Source organism: Vulpes vulpes, chromosome 13 (genome assembly GCF_048418805.1).
Source record: "Vulpes vulpes isolate BD-2025 chromosome 13, VulVul3, whole genome shotgun sequence".
NCBI lineage: Eukaryota > Metazoa > Chordata > Mammalia > Carnivora > Canidae > Vulpes > Vulpes vulpes.
Genome location: NC_132792.1, coordinates 86,172,059 through 86,197,884, shown reverse-complemented (window position 1 = coordinate 86,197,884; position 25,826 = coordinate 86,172,059). Strand labels below are relative to the sequence as shown.

Genomic DNA, 25,826 nt, shown 5'->3' with positions numbered 1-25,826 from the left:
ACTGAAGAGCTTCCAACCGAAGAGGCACCTGCCAAACAAAGAAGCCTGGGATTCAAACCCAGCTTCAGAGAGTCCACTCATTCTAAATATGACTCAAACCATAAGCCTTTTTATGGCTTACCCATGGATGCGAGAGGTGTCTCCAGAGGGCGCAGAAGATGCAGTCCCTGTACCCAAAATATTCACGGAGAAAGAAAGCAAGGACTCTGTTACTCCAGAGGGAGTGCTACCGAGGCAATGGGGGAAAGGTGACAAGAGCCCTCATTAGGACTTGAATGAGCCACTGAGAGCTGGCAACCGTCTGTAGGGTGCCAGTCGTAAATGGCACCCCAGCTCCCAGCCTACCCACCTCTCTGCCCCGCCAACTGCCAACTCCACATCTATAAAGGGCTCCCTCAGTAGCCAGCTCATATCATGTTCTGTTAGAAAACTCTTCTTTACCCTTAGGGAAACATGCCTCTCTGTACCCTCTGCATACTGGGTTCATCGCACAAAATCTGAACTCAGCCGTCATTCTCAATTGCCCCTGCCTTTCCCCTGTGACCCAGTTTTTCCTTCACTGGACTGAAGGGTCTGATTTTTTTTTTTTTAACTGTGCTTCTTAGGACACAGTTCCCTGCAGTATTTATCAGTTCTGAGCTCATCTGGCTTGTGAGCTTTCATCCTGATGTGACTCCGGCAGTGGATCTGGCTCCCCCTGCCCTCAGCTGACCAGTGGGGAATCCAGTGGCTGTTGTTTCCTGTGGTCTGGATGCCCTCTGTTTGGGGTGTGGTTCCATGTCAGGATTGACTCCAGAAGGGCTTGTCTGCCCCTGTGGGGGTTCACAGTTAATGAGAGTGGCTCCGAGGCTCCCCATAATAGAGAAGTTCCTTTGTGGCTAACAAGAGTGTAGTGCGGTGACAGGGTCACAGGTTCCTTGTTTCTAAGAATCTGATGTAGCTCTGTGGGGGTAGAGGGCCTGTACCAGGGTGCACACACACACACTCCAGAAGAGAAAGTGAGCTGGGTCCTAATTCTGAGACAAATCTGCATGTAGGGGAGGAGCATAAAGAAGAATGAACAAAGGCAGAAGTTCCAGGAAAATGACTTTGAACATAGAATTTTGAAAGTTTTGGGGGGAAGTTTTAGAAAAAGATCAGCGTGGCTGATAACATTTCTCCTTGGGAGACAATCAGGAGGAAGAAGGAAAGAAGGCTGTTGGGCCAATTAGGAGCTTGCTGGTAATCTGAGGAGAGCAACTTCTATAGATGGTGAAGGCTGTGTGACAGGGACCCTCTTGAAAGGGGACCCCCAATGGCTAAGGATGGTTGACAGGAAATGTATTTAGCTGCTCCCTAAGGAGCCAGGAATGCAGGGTAGTGTGTGTACGTGTGTGTATGCATGTGTGTGTGTGTCTGTACATGTGTGTGTGTGTCTTGAAAGCCTATAGAGCATAGACCACTCTGATCATCTACCTTCGAATTCCTGTGAAGTAGCTAAAATCTACTGCTGTGCAAACACACGAGTGAACAGAGGGCTTACCTCTTCCATCATCTTTCTTCCTTTCATGAATGCTGTGTAAACAGTATAGTCTGATGTCCATGTGACTAGGGGTAATGTGCTTAGAATTATTTTATAGGGGGAAAACAGTTGAAGAAGTTTCCAGTTGATGACAGGTATACTATAGTGGAAGTATTGTGTTGGATTTGAAGAAAAAGAATATTCTATTTGTTTCTATTTTCTTGACAAACATACAGCTTTTTTGCTTCCAGTGTAGTCCTATTAATTTAGTCACATCTCAAATTCTTAATGATCTCTATTAGTATGGGGAACCTGTAATATAGGTGAATCTAAAATAATAATTGTTAGGAATTTTTGTGTAGCAAAAGTGTATTCATTTGTGGTGAGGTTAGGAGAGTAGGTTAGGAGAGGTGAGGTTAGGAGAGTAGCATTCTACGCAAGTTGGAATTGCAAGTAAACAATTTTAAAGAATATAAAATCAAGTTAATTGAATAATACAAATTCAATGTAAATAGTAATTCATCAATTCATTTTATTTTATTTTTTGAAAATTTTATTTATTTGAGAGGAGTGAGAGAGAGAGAGAGAGAGGAAAAAGGAAGCGCAAGTAGGGGGAGGGGCAGAGGGGGAGGAAGAAGCAGATTCCTCCCTGAGTGGAGAGCCTGACACAGGCTCAGTCCCCTGACCCCATGATCATGGCAAGAGCCGAAGGTAGGCGCTTAACCAACTGAGCCACCCAGGCGCCCCATTCATTGATTAATTTGAAATAATAAGGATTTTATTAATTTTAAATAATTTAATTATTAATTTCAAATAATATGAATTCAACTCAGTGGGCCTGGGCTTTGGAACTATTCACACTCTGGTTCTGACACTTACTAGGCAAGTGTCCACAAGTTCTCCCATCTACAAAATGGAAAATATATCTACCTCACAGAACATTTGTGAATGTTCAGTGGAAAGGTTTATGGCACACAAATGCTCAAAAAATGTTACCTTTTTCCATTTTCTAAAAATAAAACATCTTTCAGCTTTTTGAGAACAGAGACTAGAAGAGAAATTTGATTCAGGAACTTTCTATAGAGGTCTTTAAAAACCACAACATCATGTTATTCTTGGCCAAGGATAATTTAAATTAGTGAAAAATTAGGTCATAGGGCTTTAAATTAATATATTACCATTAGAAACAATGACCCATAGTTATACTGCTTTTTTTAAAGAAGTTATTTAGGACATTTTGCATGCTAAGCATCATGAATATATTTTTCAAATTACTAGTGGCCCTCAAATTAGTAATGGACTTTACCTATGTGTTACTGATATTAAAATGCATTTCTCTTTGTTCTTGGGTAGTAACCCACTTCCATTCCTAATTATGTTCTGCACAGGCTGATAGTAGTGCTGGTGTATCATGTTTGGGTACTCAGTAGTGGGGTACCATTCTTTGAAAGTGTGTAGGCATGGCCTAAAGACACATTGAAAGTGAGCGCAAGTCAAAAAAAAAAAAAGAAAAGAAAAGAAAAGAAAAGAAAAGAAAAAGAAAGAAAGAAAGTGAGGGCAAGCCAGAAAGGCAGAAGAAATTTATTCTAGTTATTGTCCAGATTTACCCATCCCTCCTAGAAAACACTGGCATCCTGTTCTCTCCCTTTTCTACTCCCTAACCTCTTCCTTTCCCAGCCCTTTGCTTTTACCCTATCACTGCTGTGATGAGACTTTTTCCTAAAAAAATAGAAGTTGGGCAGTCCCAGTGGCTCAGCGGTTTAGCGCTGCCTTCGGCCAGGGTGGTGTGATCCTGGAGACCCAGGATCGAGTCCAGCATCGGGCTCCATGCGTGGAGTCTGCTTCTCCCTCTGCCTATGTCTCTGCCTCTCTGTGTGTGTGTCTCTATGAATAAATAAATAAAATATTTTAAAAAATAGAAGTTATCATAAAATTTAATTCCTGACCTGTCATTCTAGTTCCTTACCACACGTTTTTGCTCTGTTGCAGAGATTTGGTCTGTGCTTCTCAGATCAAATAGAATTATCCTTTATTCAGAGGGCTGTCCCCCGTGGACAATGTATGTTATGAGACTTAATGTTGTTTAGCATTTGGAATCATTCTTCTTGAATTGGGAATAAGAATCAGCAGAAACTGCCACGCTATGGCAGTCCCAACATAATTCCACAGAGCCTGTCTATGGGGTATTTTTGGTAGTTGGGAAATATTACATAAGTAATGCTGCATACCGATTAGTTGTATTAAAATATATATTACGCACAGCTTTGTACTTGGCTTAAAAAGTTTCCTTGACAACACCATTTAACTTCTTACTGTTCTTTTCATGTTGTTAGTATAAATATCTAATATGTTTTTGTTCAAAACATCAATTAGGCTTCAGTGTAATCTTTATTAATACAGATCTGTTATTACGAGAAGACTGCTGAGCTATGATAATTTGCACAGCAGGAACAATAAAATATCTTCTTTCTTCTTGGTTCTATCCCAGAATGCTTGGCTTCTCTGTTCTTTCACAGAGCACACCAAAGCCTTCCATGATACCTTTTACAATTGTAATGAAATCTTGAAAGCATTCCTATAAGCAAAAGCGATGTTTTCTTCAAAGGTGAACAGAATGGAAGGGCCTGAAATTGCAGATAGATTCAAAAAAGACACATTATAAGTTACAGATCTCCACTTCTAATGTCTTTAATTCTCTCTCTTCATGTAGCCAGAACTCCCCACTTCCTGCGGATTCAGAATGTGGAGGTCAATGCCGGCCAGTTTGCCACCTTCCAGTGCAGTGCCATTGGCCGGACTGTGGCGGGGGACAAGCTGTGGTTGCAGGTACAGTAACTGACCGTCGCCTGTTCAGGGAGAGCCCGGGGACAGGTGCATGCCACTGGGGAAGGGCCCAGGGGTACTGATGGAAAATTGATCCTGTGAATTGTGAATTGTCTCTGTCCCTGTCCTCCTTTAGTGATAAGTTGCGAGATTACTAAGAGTTCTAGATAAGCTAACTCTTTTTCACAGACCTTTTTTTATTTTTAATTTCTGTTCTTTCCTTTTGCTTCTACTTAGCTATCTTGCTTTGAAGATATGGTTGTGAAATTACTATTAGAGCACGTTATTAAAGTATCAAATATAGAGCTCTCCCCTACTCTTCTTCTTGAGAAATAGCCAGAGCATCACACACACACACACACGTGCACACATGTGCGTGTGCACACACATGTACACCTTTTTATAATTTGAATCCCCACAAGGAGAAAAAAGCCTCAAGTTAGAAAATAACAACACATCTTTTACTTTTGAATATTTAAGTAGACATTTTTAGTGTAATCATAATTTGTGTGCTTGTGTTACAGTCTTTCAAATTCCACCATAAGTATTTTGCATGGCAAATTGTTTCATGGATTTATCCACAGTCACCAGGATTCTGAGACAATGAGTGGGATGAAGTGACCTGTCCCCTCTAACCAGAATACCACATGCTTCTTTAGGCTGTGGCATTCTCCCATTCTTGTTTCTATCTTTTACTCACTGATGTGCAGGATGCTCATTCTTTACTGTGCCTAGTGTTGCTTCCCACCTATCCCTCATTCCTTGTAGATCTTGGTGGTTTTGTTTTAGTTTGGTTAATTATTACTTACTTTAGTTTGCAGAGCTGCTTCATGACTTAACCTCTTTGTGTATCTGTTCCATCCCACCGTGACTTTCACTTCATGCACACTGACCTTTCCTCTCCGATGTCACCTCTCCATCTCGTATTGTCCTTCCTCTTCTACAGTGTCTTAGTGATTGTGACGTGTCACATTTGCATGACACTCTGTAACTTTGACATTCCCCTTACCTTTTCATCATCACAGCTGAAATAAATGGTCATTTTTATTCCTCTACTTCTGGGGAAAATGGAAAACAACCAACTGTGCCATCCCAGGAGTAGCCAATAATATGTTGACAACTGGGTAATACATTCTGGAGGAAGATTCTTAATACGCTTGGATCCACTGCACAGTTCCTCACCTTACTACCTGGATGTCACTGTTTTCTCATCATCCTGCCCTGCGAGAACATCCCCTGGCCGGGAAGGAGGAATGTATGCAGAGGACTGAGTTTTCATGCACCAGATTCATCTTTACTGTTTCTTTCTCTCTTAAATTTTTATACTCACTAGTGTAAGAAATTTTGCAACTCATGAGTACTGTGCTTAACCTTGTTCTTCTGTATTTGACTTCAATTTTTCCTGTATATCCCACTTCCTAGTTCTTTTAAAATCTTGATGTTTGAGACTGAAAATTATTTTCTTAGTGGTTGTTTGGTATTTAACTTGATCAAGATGGACTGCGTATGGTAATTGATGAGACAGACATTTTTCATTGATAATTTCCACAATGCATTAACTACCTTTTAAAAATGACACTATCCTGTCATCTTTGATTTATCTCTAGAAATCTTAATTTTTCATGGAAAATAGTTTTGGGATCCTGATATTTGTGTTAATCTTACTTCAGAGAACACAATGTAAGTCTAAACACTCGTCTCAACAGAGTCTTAGATATTCTCAAGAATTTATAGGCAAGTTGAGAATACAATTTTCTCTTTTTTGCATCCTGGGCTTGGGATGGTCATGGTTGGACTTCAGCATTGTCTTTGGCATTGGAGATCTTTAACTACTTCCTACTACAAAATGGAAGACTTTGTTTTTAAAGAGAATCTGTCATGTCATAGGGAGAAAGCTAGCTGCTATTTTGAAAAAACAGGTCTAAATGCAAAGTCTGAGCTCTCACTCCACTTAGAATGACTGGGAGAGTTTTTGTTTTTGTTTTCTTTTTTTAAATGCCTGGTCTACACCATGATTCTTATTTAATTGGTCTATGATAGGGCCTCATTCAGGGCTCCCCAGGTGACTCCAGGGTGCATCCTGGGTTGACAGTCACTGGTCTGAAGCAGAGCACAACACATTCCCAAGTAAGGAATGAAAAAAGGCAAAACCCAAGGTATAGTGATACCTGTATTCAGTAGCCTCGATGTGCTGTCATGTTGAATTTCCCATGTTCCCAGACTCTCTTGCTTTTGTTTTATTAGATTTGATCATTAGTGTTGATAAATTGTTTTTATAATTCATCCATTAATGTCTTTCTTTATTACCCAATCTGTCTTGCCCTTCTTGTCATTGATGACTACCTGTTGCCCTGTAGCTTTTCACATGATCATGTCCTTTGAAATTCTAAGTGTAACTTAGTTTGTCCTGGACATGGCATGGAATTTGTGAATCTTCGTGATGTTAGAATAATTTCACTGTTAAATGATTTATTTCCTCTAGTTGAGTAAGCATCCTGTGGGGAAATGTTTATTAATAGCTAATGAAATAAAACTAGCATCCTTCACTTGCAAGAATGGTTTCTATTAAATTGTATTTGTGCAGAGTGGCTTCATGTAGCAGTGAGGATTTGTGGCAGGTGATGGTTTCATAGAGCCCTTCCGCCCCCTTGCCCATGCCCTGGCCTTTGCCTGAGGTCATTCTTTAAAAGTTGTGGGGAGAAGCAAACCTGGAATCATGGCTCAGGTCTTTCGAGTGGAGACCTATAAATATGAGCATTTCTTCATTCCGCCAATCTACACAGTTTCAAAAATGCTTGTCTGAGTAAAAAGTCACTTGTGTCTTTAAAGTAATTCTGAGACCCAGGCAGGAAAAGAATGAGAAATATATTTTTAGACTTTTCTGTTATTTGAATCTTCTCAGTAGTAAGTTAAGATTTAGAAACTAATAATACATTTTTATTTGGGGAACATTGATGCTTCAGAGTATAATCATTTATAATTATTCGTGTTACTTGTATTACCATATTTTGAGTTCCACCAAAGGCAAGTGCATGGTGTATCCCATGGTCTTTTATTTCTTTTAGAGATGAATTTGAGGTGCAGGATTGTTCATGGTCACAAAGGTAAATGGCATAGCTGAGGATAGTATACCTGTGTTTCTTTTACTTAACACCTGCTTGATTCCACTGTCCTATGGCATCTTCCTATATTACAGTTCTAGGTGAATAGATAGTATGCACTTACCATACTGTTGGAATAATTTGGTTGTGACTGACATTACATGATTAACATCAAGGAGCCATCATAACCAAAAAACAAACAAACAAAAAGGTCCATATGTATTACATGTCCATATTGATCCACCTCTGTGAAAATGGCCAGTGGTTTGATTGTTTAAAATATAGATTAAATATAATCACTATCAGAGCCTTTCACAAAAACAAAGCACATCACATATAAATCTGATGATGACACTAATGAAGAAATGTTTATGATTAACAAGTTGTTGGGCAGCCCCGGTGGCGCAGCGGTTTAGCGCCGCCTGCAGCCCGGGGTGTGATCCTGGAGACCCGGGATCGAGTCCCACATCGGGCTCCTTGCATGGAACCTGCTTCTCCCTCTGCCTGTGTCTCTGCGCCTCTCTCTCTCTGGGTCTCTCATGAATGAATAAATAAAATCTTAAAAAAAAAAAAAAAAACAAGTTGTGTCCCATCTGCTTACATTTTCTCTGTCTCATCTGTGGACTACGGGTTATTGTCAACATAGAACTGGTTTTCCTAGAATACAAAACAACAATATAACAAAATGAGCATCCATTAGTATAGCAGCAAAGGGCTTAAAATACCTTCCAGGCAAGGTACAGTAGGAAGATCGCATCTACAAAACTGATTTTTTTTTTTTGTAGTACAAAACTGATGTGCAGTGCATTTGTTGAATGTACTTGCTGTGTGCTATCAGTTTGACCATCTATGAATACAGCAGGGACTGTAACTGTGGCATACACTCAGATGAAATGTAAGTGTAAAATCATTCAAGTACCCAAAACATGATGGTATTGCCTGTTATTATCAACTTCCTGATCACTGTGAGCCTACCTTTTGAAAATATCTTAGAGTATCTATACATACTCTATATCTATACATATATAAGATACAGAGAAGAGAAAATGGAATTTTAGTTTTTTTCTTTTCATACTTACATATTACATGCTGATGAGCAATTTCTGAGATATGTATTTTTTACAGAGTCCTAAAAATCACTTAAGCCATGTATAATTATATTAAAATTACTGTTGTTCTTTCTTAAGTATTTTAAGTTTCGTTTTCCTACATACATTTGTTTCCCCTGAGAATTAATATTTGTAATGCCTATTTTCACTTTTCAATAAGTAAAGATGATCACCAGAGCTAGTGTTGATGGTCATAAATCTGGAGATGGCTTGTGCACGTTGTTTTCCAGGAAACACGGGCGGGGGGGGGGGGGGCACCTTGTCTTCTTCCCCTGCACCTATGTAGTTTGGGCATTTTTTAACTTCTGCTATTGGATTCTTTTTTAATCATTGTGGTGGCTCCTCCAAATTCCTTCATTTTCTTGCTCAGTGTCTTCTTTGGTTTGGGCTGCTATCACAGGCTGGGTGACTTAAAACAACAAATGTTTATTTCTTGTACTTCTAGAGACTGAAGTCCAAGATCAGGATACCATTGTGGTGAAGTTTTTGGTGAGCTCTAGCTCCCTGGTTTATACACAAATTCTTACTGCATCTTCATATGTGGAGTGAGAGCTCTGGGCTAGGCATCCCCTCGTAGGGACACCAGTTCTATCAGGATGGCTTCATTCTGATGACCTCACCCAAACCTAATCACCTCCCAAAGACCCCACCTCAGTACCATCACATCAGAGATTTGGTTTCATCATATGAATTTTGGAGAAACAGAAACATTCGATCTACGATATTTGGCTACCATATCAAACCCAGAAATGAGTGGGGAGTGAAAGTGGTTCAGCCTCCAGGACACATGGCAGAAAGCAGGGAGGCTGTGGAGATGCCTTTTCAACAATAGATAAATGGCAGCTTTGATCAAGCCAGGAATTGGCATGTGCAAGTTGGGTGAATAGTAGCTGGCCAAGGAAGCCTGGAAAATAATAATTTTCTCTCAACAGATAGAGACCCCTATCATTTTTCAATGGCTTACTTTTTAGAATCACAGAATTATATAATATCTGGATGTGGATCAGTCTTCAAATTGAATTCCTCATTTTATTAATGAGAAAATGAAAGCCCAGGAAAGGTAGGAAACTTTAACACAATAGTATATTATGTATTTAATTCATTTTTAATCCTTGAGGAGGCTCCTCCATACAATTTCATTTGCTAGTAAAGTCGATTATAAATATACATTTATGAATAAGTGAATTTTACCATGTGGATATTTTTCTTCATTGAGTACTTCTAAATAACAGTGGTCTTTTAACCAAATATACTCAGATTTACAGTGAAAATATCTGTGTTAACTTTGGAACCATCATAGTACAATATCATTGAGTTTTACTTTTTTATCAAATGGGGCTTAGTGTTCATTAGAAGTGAGGCACCAGAATAACATTTTTAAATGCTTTCATAACATGTGTTCAAAGAAATAGAAAAGGAAATTGGATGGTGTTACTATGAAGGACTCTATTGAAAACACTGGTTGCAATGTAGCTGCTAAAATAGTACCTGTCACATAAGAGATACTTAGTAAATACCTACTTATGGCACTTAGTTTACTGACTGCCTGAACAAATCATGTGTCTCCTCCAGGTGAGTCTCAGAGGCCCATAGTTGGACCAGGAAAACAGGCACAAAAAAACAGGCACAGCATCTGTCTTTCTGGGATGCCTGTTTTATAGATACAGTTGTTCACCTCCAAGGGATGGTTTTGATGAGAGAAGGGGCATATAGAACCTACTGATGTCCCTTTTACTATTTCAGAGTATGAAGCAATATCATGCAGAGTTTGAGTAATTTTGGAAGCAAATGTGGTTATTAATATGTCATCTTTTCTAAACCTTCATTTCTTATACCTTTCCCTTAGGTATTTTTTTCCCATGTTATAAAATTTTGTTCTCTAATTCATTTTTTTAGAAAAAAAATTCTTACCGCAGGACCTCAATTAAAGGTAATAGAAATATACCTCTCAAGGCTAACATGTTTGAGTCCTCACTAAGACAACAACCTGTGTCATAGTAATTGAGGGATGAACCCACCTCACTCGTGTGTGTGTGTGTGTGTGTGAAATGTAATTCAGTATGAGCTCTTAAATTGGAAACACTGAATTTATAAGAATAATGTTCACTTAGGATTAAAACTTTTATAGCTGTTGACCTTGAAATTATTTTTTTCTTTTAAGAGTTTGATATATAATTTCACTTCAATTACCCAGTTGGGAAAACAGTATTTTTCACCTGAATAATACATTTCTCACATTTCTCTTCTGAGCTACATTTTTAGACCTTTGTGGGGTTTTTTAGAGAGAGAAAACGGAAAATCTTTTAGATTTTTGCAACTTAAAATGGTTCTCAGAAGAATACTCTGACTTATAGAATTTTATTTATGAATGAATAAATTATAAATTATATTATTAGTATTTATATCACTGACTTCAACAGATGTGTTTGAGATAAAAGAATTACAACTCCATTTACTGAGCACTGCTGTGTGGCAGATACTCTGCTAGGCTGTGTTTGGGCATTTTTTTCTCTGGACCCATCCATAGGAGCACTCTCTTATATGCCCATAGAACAAGAAATAGGCTTGGGAAGTTTCAGTAATTTTTCCAATAGCACATTGCTGGTAACAAGAGCTAGGATTTGAACCAAGCCGTCTAACTCCAGAACATACATCCTTAACTATACTGCCTCTTGCACAGTACAAAGACTCAGGCATTTCCTTGTGGATTCATTAATATACTGTAGTAATTTAAGTGATAGCTTTTATCAGAGTTTAAAATTAAAATTCTGCTCATGTGTGTAGATGTTGCCTTGGCTTTTTTGTTAAGGAATGTATATGTTTGGTCAACCTTTCTTGGTGGCTTTTAGCTTCTTTAAAGATGATGAGGGGGAAAAATCAGAACTGTATACCAGACCAATTTTGCTATTATATATAAAAGCCATAAAATGATTTGAAAAGATGTAAAATTATAGTGCCCTTGGCAAGCTTAACTTGGGTATTTTACACCATATATATTAAAGCATAAATTTAACATCACTTACCATCATAGAAAATACCAGGAATACACAAAGAGGACTGTCTTTAGTTGCTATAGGAACCATTTGCTCCTTAAAACTTTGAGTGGTTGAAATTACATCCATTATTGTTTTAGTCAATTGAATATCCATATATATATATAATGCAACATGAACATTCAGATTGAAACTACCAAAAGCCTTCAAAGCATATACCATATGTTTTAACTTAGTGTGATTTTGGATTAGCTTAATTTAAAGGAAAAGATTTCTTTTACATTGACAAACAGTATGACTTACTGAGGGAGATTCCAGGAGGCATTAATTAATAAATATTATTTTGAGATGTTACCTAACTCAATCAAGAAAGATATAAATTGCTGGCGCTTTGAGAAGGATGCCCTAGAAAAAGCTGGAGCAGCATTTGGAGAGCTTTGTCCTCCCCAGCAGTCTAAAGGCCTCCAGGCCAGGATGGAAAATGGTACTTGAAAACAGTAGGTCGGGACGGTTCAGTTTGGAGGGGAGAAGAGAAAGGCATCTAGTCCTCTCAAGGGCTTCTTATTTGGCCCCAAGAACCATAAATCCTGTGAAAGCATTTTTTGTTGTTGTTGCTTTTCTCATATACATCAAACAGTTCATTTGTTTTTCTTGCTTCCAAAAATCCATAGGTATGTCACAAGAAGAGAAGATAGAGGTGGCTGTGCTCTGGAATTTCTGTGATTAGGGGCTGAGAATACCTTTCTATCTTTCTTTTCCTTTTACTGATCCAGGCCTTGGACTGAAGGCCCTGGAAAGTTTGGATACTATTAGAATCTCTAGTTTTTTCCTCTTCTACCTCTTCTTTTCAGAAGGAGGGGAAAACCGAAAATGTTTCATGTAGGAGGTTTATGTATCCGCCGCAGGTGGCCTTGAGAGTCCCAGGATGTTTTTGGTCTCATAATCTGGCATCACACACAGAGGAAGGAGAGAGAGAAGTTGACTTAAGTCCTTCCTTGAGATGGAAAGAAAATTTGGCAACTTCTGATGGGCTTTAATCTTAAAAATGTCTTTTGGACTATAGAGGTGGAACGGAGAACAAACCATGTCCCCCCCTAGTCCTGGTATGACTCAGTGTGAGACAAGACCTGGACAATCTCTGACTGGCATGCAGCGGCAGCCAGGCAGTTCCTACAGAGGATGAACTTTGGAATCATAAAGTAGATTGTTATTCTCTTCTGCATCTCTCCTATTTATGAAACTGCCATCCTTCATTCCCTTCATTCAAAAGAAAGGGCATTGGCTCTTGTCCAAGTGTAATAAAATTGTTTGTCTCTATTATAAGAAGTGATGTCCTCTAAGCACAAAGGACAAGTGACTGACTAATGGTTTTTCTGTTTATTCTTAAGATTTGGAAACCCGTTATTCCTTTCACTCAAGAAATGTTTGTTACACACTCCACACACTAGGTATATTAGTTATGCAGTTGTTGCCAAAGAACCAGCTACTAATGGCTTCACTTTGTCACTGTGCATTTTCTCTTCTACTGGTAGTGGTATCTTTACCATATAGATGGCTTGATGCTTTCACAGGAAGTGGATGAAACCTAGACAAAATACTTATGCATCATTGGGGTATTTATAAGTCAGCAGCAGAATCATTTGGGGAAATAATGATGGTTAAGATAGCTATTCAGAAGTACAAAAATGAGCGATTATTTTCTAACCGGTTCCTTGAAGAAAAATTTCTTTTTACTTTTTTTACGCAAGTTGAGAATACACACAGAGGTAGAGAGATAATGTAATAAACCTCATACACTTGGCGTCCAACTTCAACACCTAACAATATGTGGCCAATTGCTGCATCTCTGTTTCCACCTGCTCCCCTTCTGATTGTTTTGAAGCAATCCCAGTCATCGTATCATTTAACTTGTAAATGTTTCTCTAAAACAGGGGTTGGCAAACATTTTCTGTAAAGGGCTAGATAGTAAATTTTGCAGGCCAGACGGGTTTTGTTGCAGCTGCTCAGCTCTGCTGTTGTAGTGGGAAAGCAGCCATAGAAACACACACATGAATGAGAGTGGCCGTTTTCAATGCAGCTCTGTGTGTGGACACTGAAATTTGAATTTCATATGATTTTCATTGTCACAAAATATTATTCTTGCTTTGTGTTTTTAATCATTAAAAAATTTTTCAAACCAGTCTCAGCTTTTGAGCTGTACAAAACAGGTGACAGGCTGGATTTAGCCTCAGACCTCTGATCTAAAAGATAAGAGCCCTTAAAATAATAATAATAAGCACCATGCATGCCCTGAAAAAATTGTGAGTGTTCAGATTTCCTTGACTGTCTTATAACCTTATTTCTTTTAGCAGTTTGTTTGAATTGTGATAGCAATAAAGTTTACACTTTGCAATTGGATAATGAGTCTCTTAAGTCCTCTTTATCTTTAGGTTCTTTATCCACTCCCCCTCCCCCTTTTGTGGTGATGGTAGTTGTTGCTGAAACTGTGCTTGTCCTGTACAGTTTCCCATATTTTGAGTTTTGCTCGTTACCCTCCAGGGTGTCATTTAATGTGTTGTTCTACCAATTGTGTTTCTTGCAAATTGTGTTCCTTTTTGTGATGTTATCAGCCACTGAAGACCATTCCTACATTCATTAATTCACTAAGGGTTTCAGAAGGGTTCTGTGATATCAGTACTTCTTGGTTCAGTAGCTAGAATAAGAAAAACTCTCTTGTATCAAACTCTCAGTGTATCAATTGGGTTACCCTAATATGGAAATATAAAAGGGAAGATTGTATAAATACTTTGTCCTTTTTTGCAAGTTTTCAAAAATAATGAGGTAGTTAACTGGCATCACCTAGAAGTCATTGAAGGGGTTATTAGTATTATTGTTGTTGTTGCCAACATCATGGTCATCGTCATGACATTGTTGTCATTGTCATCAGCTTGTGGATTTAAACATGTTTGATGTGTTTTGATCCATCACACTTATTATCTTTATTGCTGCTCATGAACGGGGCTTACTCAGGTGGGTGGCTCTTGTCCTGGGGTCATCTGACATGGCTTTCTTACTTTCTGGTGGGACAATACATTCCAGGCTTATATTTTACATTTTCCACCTTGATGACCTAGAATTTCTCCAGGGAACCCTGGTTCTTGTTTAGTGGAACTGGTCATTACAAATTACAATCTGAGCATAAGAGGTGCTCATTACTACGTTCTTTTGTCTCTGGATCTTCCCATGGGGCAGAACAAGGATATATACATATGTATGTGCATGCACACACACACACACACTTAAAACATGTCCTGAGATCATATTGATAATTTCAGTTGAAATTCAGAACCACTGGGCTTTCAGCCTGCTTTCTCTTGCATGTTTAGCTTCATTTTCAGCTATGTTTTCAGAAAAAGTTGTGTACTTTAAGGCATATTGATTAGGGAAAAAGTGATGTTCTTAGCCAGCCATGCTGAAGACTAGCCCCGTCTTTTAGATGGTGAATGATTATGCAGGCACTGCCATCTTCCTCACATTAGAGAGTCGTTATTATAGTTTTGAAGGAAACAGGGTCGATTCTTTGCCTAGCAAACCCAAAGCTTTAAAGTAACAGGAAATGTTTGTCAGTGTCAGGCCTCTAAGTTCCCCAAGGCTCAGTTAATCTAGTCAACGGTGAGATATTTGATTTTAAGACTAAAGAACTTCTAATTTCATTGGTTTCTAATTACTGCATGCATTGTGTATATCTATTATTTGGACAAACTTCTCTGTAAAATTTGAGCAAAGGTTGGTTAAATAACATTCAGATATTACAGATACATAGTGAAATGGACTATATGTAAATAGCAGCATGAGATTCGAAATTTCTATAATCAGATTTTTACTTGAAAATGACTGGAAGAGGGATCCCTGGATAGCTCAGTGGTTTAGCACCTGCCTTCGGCTCAGGGCGTGATCCTGAAGTCCCAGGATCAAGTCCCACATCAGACTCCCTGCATGGAGCCTGCTTCTCCCTCTGCCTGTGTCTCTGCCTCTCTCTCTCTGTCTCTGTCTCTCTCTCTCTCTCTTTGTGTGTGTGTGTGTGTGTCTCTCATGAATAAATAAATAAAATCTTTAAAAAAAAAGAAAATGACTGGAAGACTATTATGTATATGTTGAAAGAATATGCAGCTTTGGCTATTTGCCTGTTACTTTGGCTATCTGGATATTTTTTAGCCAATTTAAGTATGCCTGTCAATGTATATTCTTAGTATATGGTAACGTAAGTATGAACTTCTAGTTCTACTCTTCCAAACTGGTAAATATTTGGGTTGGCTTGGTTATGGCCTTGGCCAAAGTCAACAGTATTTTAGTTATTTAAAATATATATGTATATATGTATATATATGTGTGTGTGTGTGTGTGTGTGTAGGTTTGAGAAGGTAGATTTGTTGAGGTACTCAATTATTATTGGATTTAGATTATGTAAAATGTTTTCAATACGTTTATTCCAGGCCTTGCTGCTATTAATGTGATCTCAGTGGTAAGAATTTCAGTCAGTGTCATACAAATGAATGCAAGTGGAATAATACAGACTATATTCCTTGTTGAATAAACAAAGGTGCAGTTGATCCCCAAGGATATGGCTAAGGAAGGGTGACTGGCCTGTATCTCCTCCAAGCTTGTGCTCTCAGAGCAGCTTCAAAATGCCCAGGATTGACTAATTTGATCCAAGTGCTGCTAACATCCCAGACCTCAATTTCTTTCAATCATTTCTCTGATTTCCAAAAGACTTAATATGTATCTTTTTGATGGTAAATTGCTGCTCATTTAGAAGTCCTACAGTCAGTCCCTTGCATAAAGGAGATTGTAAGCCTAATTTAAAAGACTATCAGGCGCTGCACTTTTTCCCCTAGCATGCTCAGATTGAAATATATGCATGTTTAAAGATACTCTTGCTTTTATACAAAGCCATATTTAACCCACTTAAGATCATTTCATCTCAGACATGGCCATTATGGTTGTTTCATTAAGTTAACAAAAGATGCGTCACCAATTTCTTTAACAACCCTGGACATTCAGGTGCCAGGTTCTGCATCAGGTATGGGTTTTTGTTCCTGACAGTCATATCCTAGGCTCTCTTTCACTGAGAACTCTAATATTCTAAAGAACAATCTGGATGCCCATCCTTGGCAATGCCACGTTGTCTTGCTGTAATGCTTTTGAGAACATGGGGCACCAGCCCTTGGGAGAGCACCTCTTTCTAACTGTGAGAATTTAGAGAAAACTAGCTGACAAATTCACTGTCTCTACCCGGTGTACATTTTCATCATTTCATTTTGCCAGAATAACAGAAAGTATCCCATAGGCTCTTAGATGCTTGGAAGTACCAGAGGTTCTGAACACATTGTCCTATCTGCCATTCCTGTCATGGGGAAGGACACATGGGGAAAAGGATCATATGTTTTTTCACACCTCCCTGAATCAGAGAAAAGAGGCCACTATCCCCCATATTCCCTGTTTAATTCTGACCTCAGGAAGCCTATCTGTGGACCAATCGGCGTCTTAAAGATCAACTTGTTCAATGCCTAAATAAATCCCTTTCATAGTGCCACCAGCCTTTCCTTGGATGTGCTAGGATGGTTTTTGTGCTAGAGATCTTATAGCAGTTAAAAATCTGGCAAAGATCCCTACCTCTGTGGGATTTGTATTCTAATAGGGGGTGAAAAGAATGATCTCTGCCTCTGTGAGACTTGTATTCTACTGGGGAGAGGTAGACAATGACCATAATAAGTAAGCTATGTGGTATGTCAAAAAGTGATCAGTAGCATTAATAGGAGTAGCAGGACACAGAGCATTGGCAGGGCCATGCAGGAGAGGTTTCAGTTTTAAATCTGGGGCCTGGGGAGGCCTCCTTGAGAACGTACTTGAGCAGGACTGGAAGGAGGTGAAGGCATGGGCTATGGGAATATGTTGGGGAGGGCCTCCAGGAGGAGGAAGGCAGAGACCTTGAGGGTAGAGTGCCAGGGTGAGAAAGTGACAGCATGGAGCCTGTTGTGGCTGGAGCTCAGGCATCCAACAGACTTGTGGGGGTCATGGTAGGGTGGCATCAAAGCATAGGGGTGGAGGTGGGTAGGACTGGTTGTGTACATCCTTGGAGGTCACTCTTATTCCAAAGGCTAAAAATGGGAGTTCTCCATTTTTAGCAAAACCTGCCCACTTTTGTCATTTGTTAGATCACGAAACCTGACCTGAAACTTGTTGCTGTTTTTCCTCCTTATAGTCATAGTCACATGATTTGATGCAGAAATATTAGTGTCCTTGGTTATGGGGTGCTATTATGTGATGATACATGGCACCATCAAATAATATACAGCATAAAAACCTTTTTAAAATTAAAAGTAAATCTGAATTGTGAACTATACTTTACCCAAAGAGTTTCAGATAAGCGGGAGAGCCCCATGGCCATGACACTCAAATGCAGTTCCTATTTTACTTGTCTGGTCTTGCAATTTTGGAAGACAGTAGTCCTCTCCCTCTTGAGTCATCTGTTTGCAGGTGTTTACCAACTCTTACCCTGTAGAGATGAGTGCTGCATGTTCATGTGAGATCCTCTCCACATTCCTCTGGGCAAGCCTACCTCTCATATGCTCCGCAGAGAATGGGGGTCTCAGAACAGAATGCTGTCTTCTGGGGGTGTCTCCTGGAACCTCCTCTCCAGATACTTTATTAAAACAACAAAAATCTGAATTAGGTTTGAAAAAAAAACCCACTTCACCATCTTTGGATACTTGTAAGTGATGAAAACAGTTCTAAGTTATGGCTCCAGTTACCCACTTGTAAAGTCAAGGGAGTACAGGATTGATTTACATTTATTTTGCTTGATATTTATCTCATTAATTTAAATTCATTGGTAGGCTTTGTGGATATCTTTTATCCCATTTTACTCTGGTTGGTTGTCACCTGTACATGTGACAAACACAACTACGACTCTATCAATGACATTAGTAGACATGTTGGAGAAGTCAAGGATATAACTTTTGCCCAGGCTTCAGAAATGTGCTTTAGCATCCATGCTGACAAGCGGCCATAGAGTGTGGTCATTCACAGGCTCCTAGTCTATCCAGTCCTCCTGGCATTTGTCCCATATTGTTCTCCTCTTGTCTACGAAGATGTCACAGGCAAAGCTGCCTGGTGCCCTGCCAACAGCTATAAACACTCTGTCCTCCTCCCCTCTAACAACCCAAGAAATCAGATTTAATACTAACAAAGTGAAGGGTGAGCATTCTCTCCTCCTCCTCCCTCCCCTGTTATCCAAGGACATTCTCTCATGTTTCCTCCATCAACCCAATGCTTCTTCATGCATGTTGTCAATCATTGAGCTAATACAGAACCCAAAGTCACCATTGGACCGGACAGATTTTTCTCAGCTTCAGGAAACAAAGAGGCTAATATTAAAACATATATGTAGAATTTCAAAGGAGACAAATAAACATTGTCCAAGAAGTGGGTCTTTCCTCCCTGTGTGAGTTATTACTTCCTCTCAAGGTTGAGCATTTGGTCTGCTGTCATCTCTGTGCCTTGGCCTGTCTCCATCCCTCTGTTGATCCCTTCCTCTGCCATGCCCCCTCACTCTTCTGTTGCCTCACTCAACATCTCTCCACTCCTCTCTGAGTTTCTATGTTTGCACTAAAGCAGTCTTCCCTTATTCATGGTTTCAGTTACTCATGATCCACCACGATCCAGAAGCAGATGGTTCTCCTTCTGACACATATTCAGGTCAGTTGCAGCCTAATGCTGCATCATAAGCCCACATCATTGCCCTCACTTCATCCCATCACGTAGGCAATTTCTCATCCCCCAGCATCACCAGCAGAGTGAATACAGTGTAATAAGTTATTCTGAGAGAGAGAGACCACATTCACGTAACAACAACTATAATATGTTGCTATAGTTGTTCTATATTGTTAGTCATTGCTGTTAATCTCTTACTGTGCCTAATTTATAAAGATCTTATTTATTTATTCATGATAGACACACACACAGAGAGAGAGAAGCAGAGACACAGGCAGAGGGAGAAGCAACCTCCATGCAAGGAGCCGACGCGGGACTCGATCCTGGGACTCCAGGATCAGGCCCTGGGCCAAAGGCAGGCGCTGAACCACTGAGCCACCCAGAGATCTCCTGTGCCTAATTTATAAATCAAAGTTCATTATAGATGTAGGTAGTACATATGTGTAGGAGAAAACATAGTATACTTAGGGTTCAGAACTATCTGTGGTTTCAGGCATACACTGGGGTCTCGGAACACACCCCCCGCAGATAAACAGGGATGGCTTAATTCCCTTCTCTCCTTTGTCACTTTTCCCTCTTTCTTACTTTTATTCTTTCCGTCTTCACACCTTTTTCTCCTGTTGCTTTCCTGCCTTGTTTAGACTTCCGTGGTTTGTTCTCTGTTCATTTGGTTCACATTGAGCGATGTCCCCATGTTTGCCAGTCTTTAGGCAGCTATTCAATTTCCATTTTCAAAGTGGGATTTTTCTGCCTGTGTAAAATTACTGGTGATGCTACCAATTTAAGTGATGTGCATCAATTTGAGTGATTTATTTTATAGATATTTAAAAACTGCCATGCGTCCCTGATTCTAAGTATACATTTTAGTAGTGCTACACACTCTTCAGTTACATTATCTTAAGCACACTCAATCTCATTTAGTTTGGTTTATCTATTCCATTTTTAGAAATATCCACTTATGGGTATTAAAGATGTGAATTTCAAGGAATACTCTTGTCTTGTGGAAAGAGGCCAGTGTAGACTGCATCTCAGAATGTTACAGGGAATTTATCATTCTTGAAAATTTTTAAAATGAGATTCATTTTAGTTTTAAAATACTATCTATGACTGCATTTGAATGAAAATTACTGAATTTGTTCAATGGAAGCCATGCAGTACCACAAAAATAAATATAATTTTTTTCTGAATATTTACTTTTTTACCCAAGATAAGCTGAAGATTTCCCCCCATTTTATACTGTTTTGAAAATATTGTAAGAAAAGATCAGTGATTCAGGCCAATTCTCTGTCCTATTTCATCTGTTTGTAGTATCTGAAAGGAGCTAAAAAATAATTTGATTTTAGGAGCCATCTGAACTCTTGTTAATAAAACAATCCTTATAAATAGATATTAACTCTCTGTAGGGCCATTTATGTTGTTCATCAAAAAAAAAAAAAAAAAAAACCCTTAAAATTTTTCATTCCTTTTAAACCAACAATTTTAGGAATAGAGATTGTCCTAAAATCATTTATGATAGTGAAACATGTAAATAATTTAAATGTATAATGATAAATTAATACATACAGAAATAATGGTTATAGCTATTAAGTGGGAAACAATAAAAAACATGTTTTTGAAACCATCTAAGGGTATAAACAAGTCTGTAGATATCATGGAGATAAAACACACACACACAAAACACATATATGACTACCATTTTAAATTTTATTTAAATGAAAATAATGCATCAGAGAAAAGTAAACTAAAATACCTTAAAATATTTACCATATTTATCTTTAAGTGATCGAATTATGTGTAGTTTTTTAAATGTCTGTAATTTTTATTTTTATATTTAAAAAAAGGTTTCTCTAGGAAGCATTTGATTTTAAAAATCCATATCTCTTTTTATTGTCCCTAAGAATATACTTTGTGTGGGTCTGTCCTTTGCCGATTGTATCTGGTGTCTTGCAGACATTTAGAATGCTCTGCCGTCTAATCAGGATTGTATGTTGGCTCCCCCATACCTGGCTGATTGAACCCTTTTTCTCTTGCTTTCCTCTTCTGCCCTTGCTTGGAAAGATCATGTCTGCTTTGCATCTCTCATTCTGTTCTCCATTTAACTCACCAAGTACATTTTACCTACTTTTTTGCAAACATTTTTAACCCGCACTCCAGATTATTTTAGTAGGCAGTCTTCGAAGAAAAGTGCAAAAAGCTGAAGTTCATGCTATTGGTCTGTAGTAGATAGTGATGACTACATATGCATAACATGAAGTTTACCATTTTGACCACATTTGAGAGCGTAATTCAGGGGTTAACTACATTCACAATGTTATGTAACTATTACCACTATTTATTTCCAAAACTTTTCTATCACCTGAAACAAAACCCATTAAGAAATATTGGGTTTCCCATTCCCACTTCCCCAGCCCCTAGTAACCTTCATTCTACTGTTTGTCTCCATGAATCTGTTTAATCCAGATACCTCATATGAGTAGAATCATACCAGTTATCTTTTCATGACTGGTTTACTTCACTTCACATAATGTCATCAGAGTTTATCCATGTTGTAGCGTGTGTCTGAAATTCCTTCATTTTTTTAAAGAAGATTTTATTTATTTATTCATCACACACACACACACACACACACACACACACACACACACATGCAGAGGGAGAAGCAGGTTCGCTGCTAGGAGCCCGATGTGGGATTCGATCCCAGATCCCAGGATTACACCTTGAGCCGAAGGCAGACGCTCAACCGCTGAGCCACCCAGGCTTCCCAGAAATTCCTTGCTTTTTAAGGCTAAATGATATTCCATTGTCTGTAGAGGCCACCTTTTGTTTATCCATTCATCCATCAGTGGACAATTAGGTTGTTGTCCACCTTTGGGCTCTTGCGAATGATGCTGCTATGAACATTGGCACGTACGCGATGTGTTTGAGTACTTGTTTTCAATTCTTTTGGGTTATATGTAGGAGTAGAATTACTGAGTAATATGATAATTCTGTTTAACTTTTTTCAAGTATTGCCAAACTGTTTTCCACAGTGACTGCATCATTTTATAATCCCACCAGCAATGCACAGGGTTCCAGTTTCTCTACATCCTTCACAACCTGTTATTTTTAATTTTTAATTTTTTTGAATGATAACCATCTGCTGGATGTGACATGGTATTTCATTATGGTCTCGATTTGTATTTCCCTATTGACTATAGATGTTGAGCATCTTTTCATATACTCATCAGCTGTCTGTACATCTTCTTTGGGAAAAATGTCAATTTAATTTCTTTGCCCATTTAAAATTATTTTGAGTACAGTTGATACATGTTCCATGTGTACAACATAGAGATTCAGCTTTTTTACATGTTAGGATATGCTCATCACAAGTGTACCTACCATCTGTCACCATACAATGCTATTCCAGTATCATTGACTATATTCCCTATGCTATGACTTTTATTCCCATGACTTACTCATTCCATAACTGAAAGGCTGTATCTCCCACTCCCCTTTACCCATTTTACCCATCTCCCTACCTCCTTCCCTCTGTCAGTCATCAATTTGTTCTATTTACAGGTCAGATTCTGCTTTTTGTTTGTTTATCCATTGTTTTGGTTTTTAGATTCTATATGTTAGTGAAATCATATGGTACTTGGCTTTCTCTCGCAGACTTATTTCACTTAGACTAATGACCATCCATGTTGTCATAAATCCTTTGCCCATTTTTAAATTGGATTGTTTCTTGTTGTTGCTGTTGGTTTGAAGGTCTTCTTTATGTATTCAAGATCTTAATCTCTATCATGTATATTATTTGTGAGTATTTTCTCCCATTCTCCATTGTTCTAATCTCTTAATAGTGCCCTTTGAGTTACAACAGTTTTAATTTTGATGGTCCAGTTTGGTTTTTCTTTTGTTGCCTGTGATTTTGGTATTTTATTTAAGAAATCAATTCTGAATCTAACATCATGAGGATTTTCCCCTCTGTTTTCTTCTAAGATATTTATAGTTTTAGATCTTAATTTTAGACATTTGATCTATTTTGAGTTAATTTTTGTATGCAGTGAAAGATAAGAGTCGAACTTTATTCTTTTGCCTGTGGATATCCAGTTTTCCCAGCACCAGTTGTTGAAAATACTGTCATTTCCTCATTAAGTGGTCTTGGCACCCGTATCGAAAATCCACTGACCACGTATGAGTTTGTTTCTGGGCTCTTTATTCCATTGATCTGTGTCTGTCCTTATGCTAATGTTATGCTATATCTTTGATTACTATAGCTTTGTAGTAGTAAGTTTTGAAGTTGAGAAGTGTGAGTCTTTCAACTTTGTTTGTTTTGCCTACAGTGATGACCTGTGAATTGAACTTTCACCAGTCCTTAAGATCTAAACCTATCTTAAAGATTTGCTTGTAGTTATGACAAATCAGGATTCATGACTGCTGTGTATCTTTGAAAAGCCACAGGTTTTTTCAATATCTTGATGGTTACTCTATTAGTGTCCTATTGCTTCTTTAACAAATTACTAAAGACATAATGGCTTTATTATCTTATAATTCTAGAAGTCAGAAAGCATCATATAAGGTGATGGAAAGGCTGGTTCCTCCTGGAAGGTATTGGGGAGAATCTGTTCCTTACCTTTTGTAGTTTGTTAGAGACCTCCTTTATTTTTTGGTTCATGATCCCTTCCTCCATTTTCAAAGCACATCACTCCTACCTTTGTTTCTGTGGTCACATTTCCTTCTTCTGCATTTGACCTTCCTACCTTGTAATTACAGTGGGGGCCCATCTGGATAATTTAGTATAATTGTCCCATCTCCAGACTCTTATTTTAATCACATTTGCAAACTTCCTTTGGCTGTGTGTAGGGAGCATATTGACAAGTTCTGGGTACTGGTCAGTAGACATCTTTGGGGACTGTTATTCTGCCTACCTCAATCATGATGAGTGGGCATTGTTGGTGACTGAGCGACACACAGAATCTCTAAAGTATCTTTATTTTCCCTATTGATCTCCCTTGGAGCAAAAGACTAATTGTCCAGTTTTAGGATGTGGAGTGTAAATCTGTCAATTTAGCCAATCCATGTTTCTCTTCTACCTATGAAACATTTTTTCCACTGGGACTATGATTTTTAGAGTCAGCACAAAGTTACTGAGTTTTTTTTTAAGTTATTGAGTTTTATATCTTATGCATCCATGTACACCAAATGAATAAGATCCATTTCTTGACTTGAAAGACATTATAGTCTGCTGTAAGAGGAAGATGTTACTGTAGTATAACACACTTTTTATCCATTTTAGTTTCTAAATATCTTTAGAATCCTAAACACCTTTAGAATCCTTTCTTCCTCTCTCTCCTCCTTTTGTTGTTTGCTGATTTCTAAAATGAATTTAAAAAAATTAAAAATTACCAGTTTCCCTTGACACCACCTGGGATACCACATTTTTTCCTTTAAAAGGTATTTAATGTATTATTATTATTATTATTTAATGTATTATTAAAAGGTATTTAATGTATTTTATACCCCTTCAGTCTGTTACTGTAGTCATAGATATGTTCATGTCACCCCTCTACGTAAAATCCATCCATTCCTGGAGTCAGGATAAACTATAATCCTCCATATGTCACATTCCTGGTTGCAGCCCATAATGAGCTTATCTTTATAACCTCATCACCTGCCATTCTAGATGCACTTTGTTCTAGTTGCGTGGAATCAGTTGTACTTCCTAGATCATTCCATGTTCTCTTGACTTCTTGACTTTTTTGCAGAGCTCTTCTCACTCACTGGGCTCCATATCTCCTCCTTGCCAGCATCCTCCAGCCTGGCCTCAAGCAGTGCTTTCTAGAAAGCTGATCCAACACTCACCCCCCTTCTTCAATGCGGTCCCCTTTTTCTGGATTTGCTATGCAGTTTAGTGCTCTGTACTATAATCATTGCCTTACTTGTCTGCTTTTTTCTAACCAGACTGGAAATTCAGTTAGGTAAGGGATTGGGCTTTTAGCTCCATTCTCCCTGGCTATGATTCAGCGCCTGCCTCCTGAAAGATTTTTTACTAAATGTTGGTTAAATGAATGCTTGGATCCATATACCTTTGAATGATTGAAGACAAAATAACCTGCATATTTGAGCAAGATATACAATTTGGTATGGATTCTAAGCTAAAATGATTGTTAGTTTTAGCTTGATTTCTCTTTCCTATGTAGTACTTCTCTTGATCCCTTGGTTTCTCTTTCCTATGTAGTATTTCTCTTGAAGAAACTGAATCTAACTTTCTGTGTGATTCAATACATGGGCTTCAGAAAGAAAGCCCGGGTCCTGGGAGGTCATATGTTAGAGTCGTGTAGAGTTGTTAGTTTAAGGCTATTTATTTTAAAGAATAAATCTGTGGCATGAAGACAATAGCTATGAAGTAATACTCCTCTCAACATATCTATACGTCCAAAACAGAGCTTTTCTTAAACTTGAGTGCCCTCAGTGCAGCCTTGAATCATGAGTGATCATTAAATGCATACTTTAAGATTCTTTTAAATGAACATTCATTTGAAGTAGGTTTATTCTAGTAGGCAAAAGA

At 38.4% G+C, this 25,826-nt stretch overlaps 1 protein-coding gene across 11 annotated transcripts in view; it reads left to right on the top strand.

Annotated features, from left to right (window-relative positions):
* Window positions 1-25,826, top strand: part of PTPRM (protein tyrosine phosphatase receptor type M) — a 777,617-nt gene that overhangs the window by 342,435 nt on the left and 409,356 nt on the right. For all 11 annotated transcript variants that reach the window (XM_072734918.1, XM_072734917.1, XM_072734916.1 and 8 more), the window contains exon 5: window positions 4,212-4,327. In XM_072734918.1, the coding sequence (XP_072591019.1) occupies window positions 4,212-4,327 (116 nt within the window). The remainder of the gene's footprint in view (window positions 1-4,211; window positions 4,328-25,826) is intronic.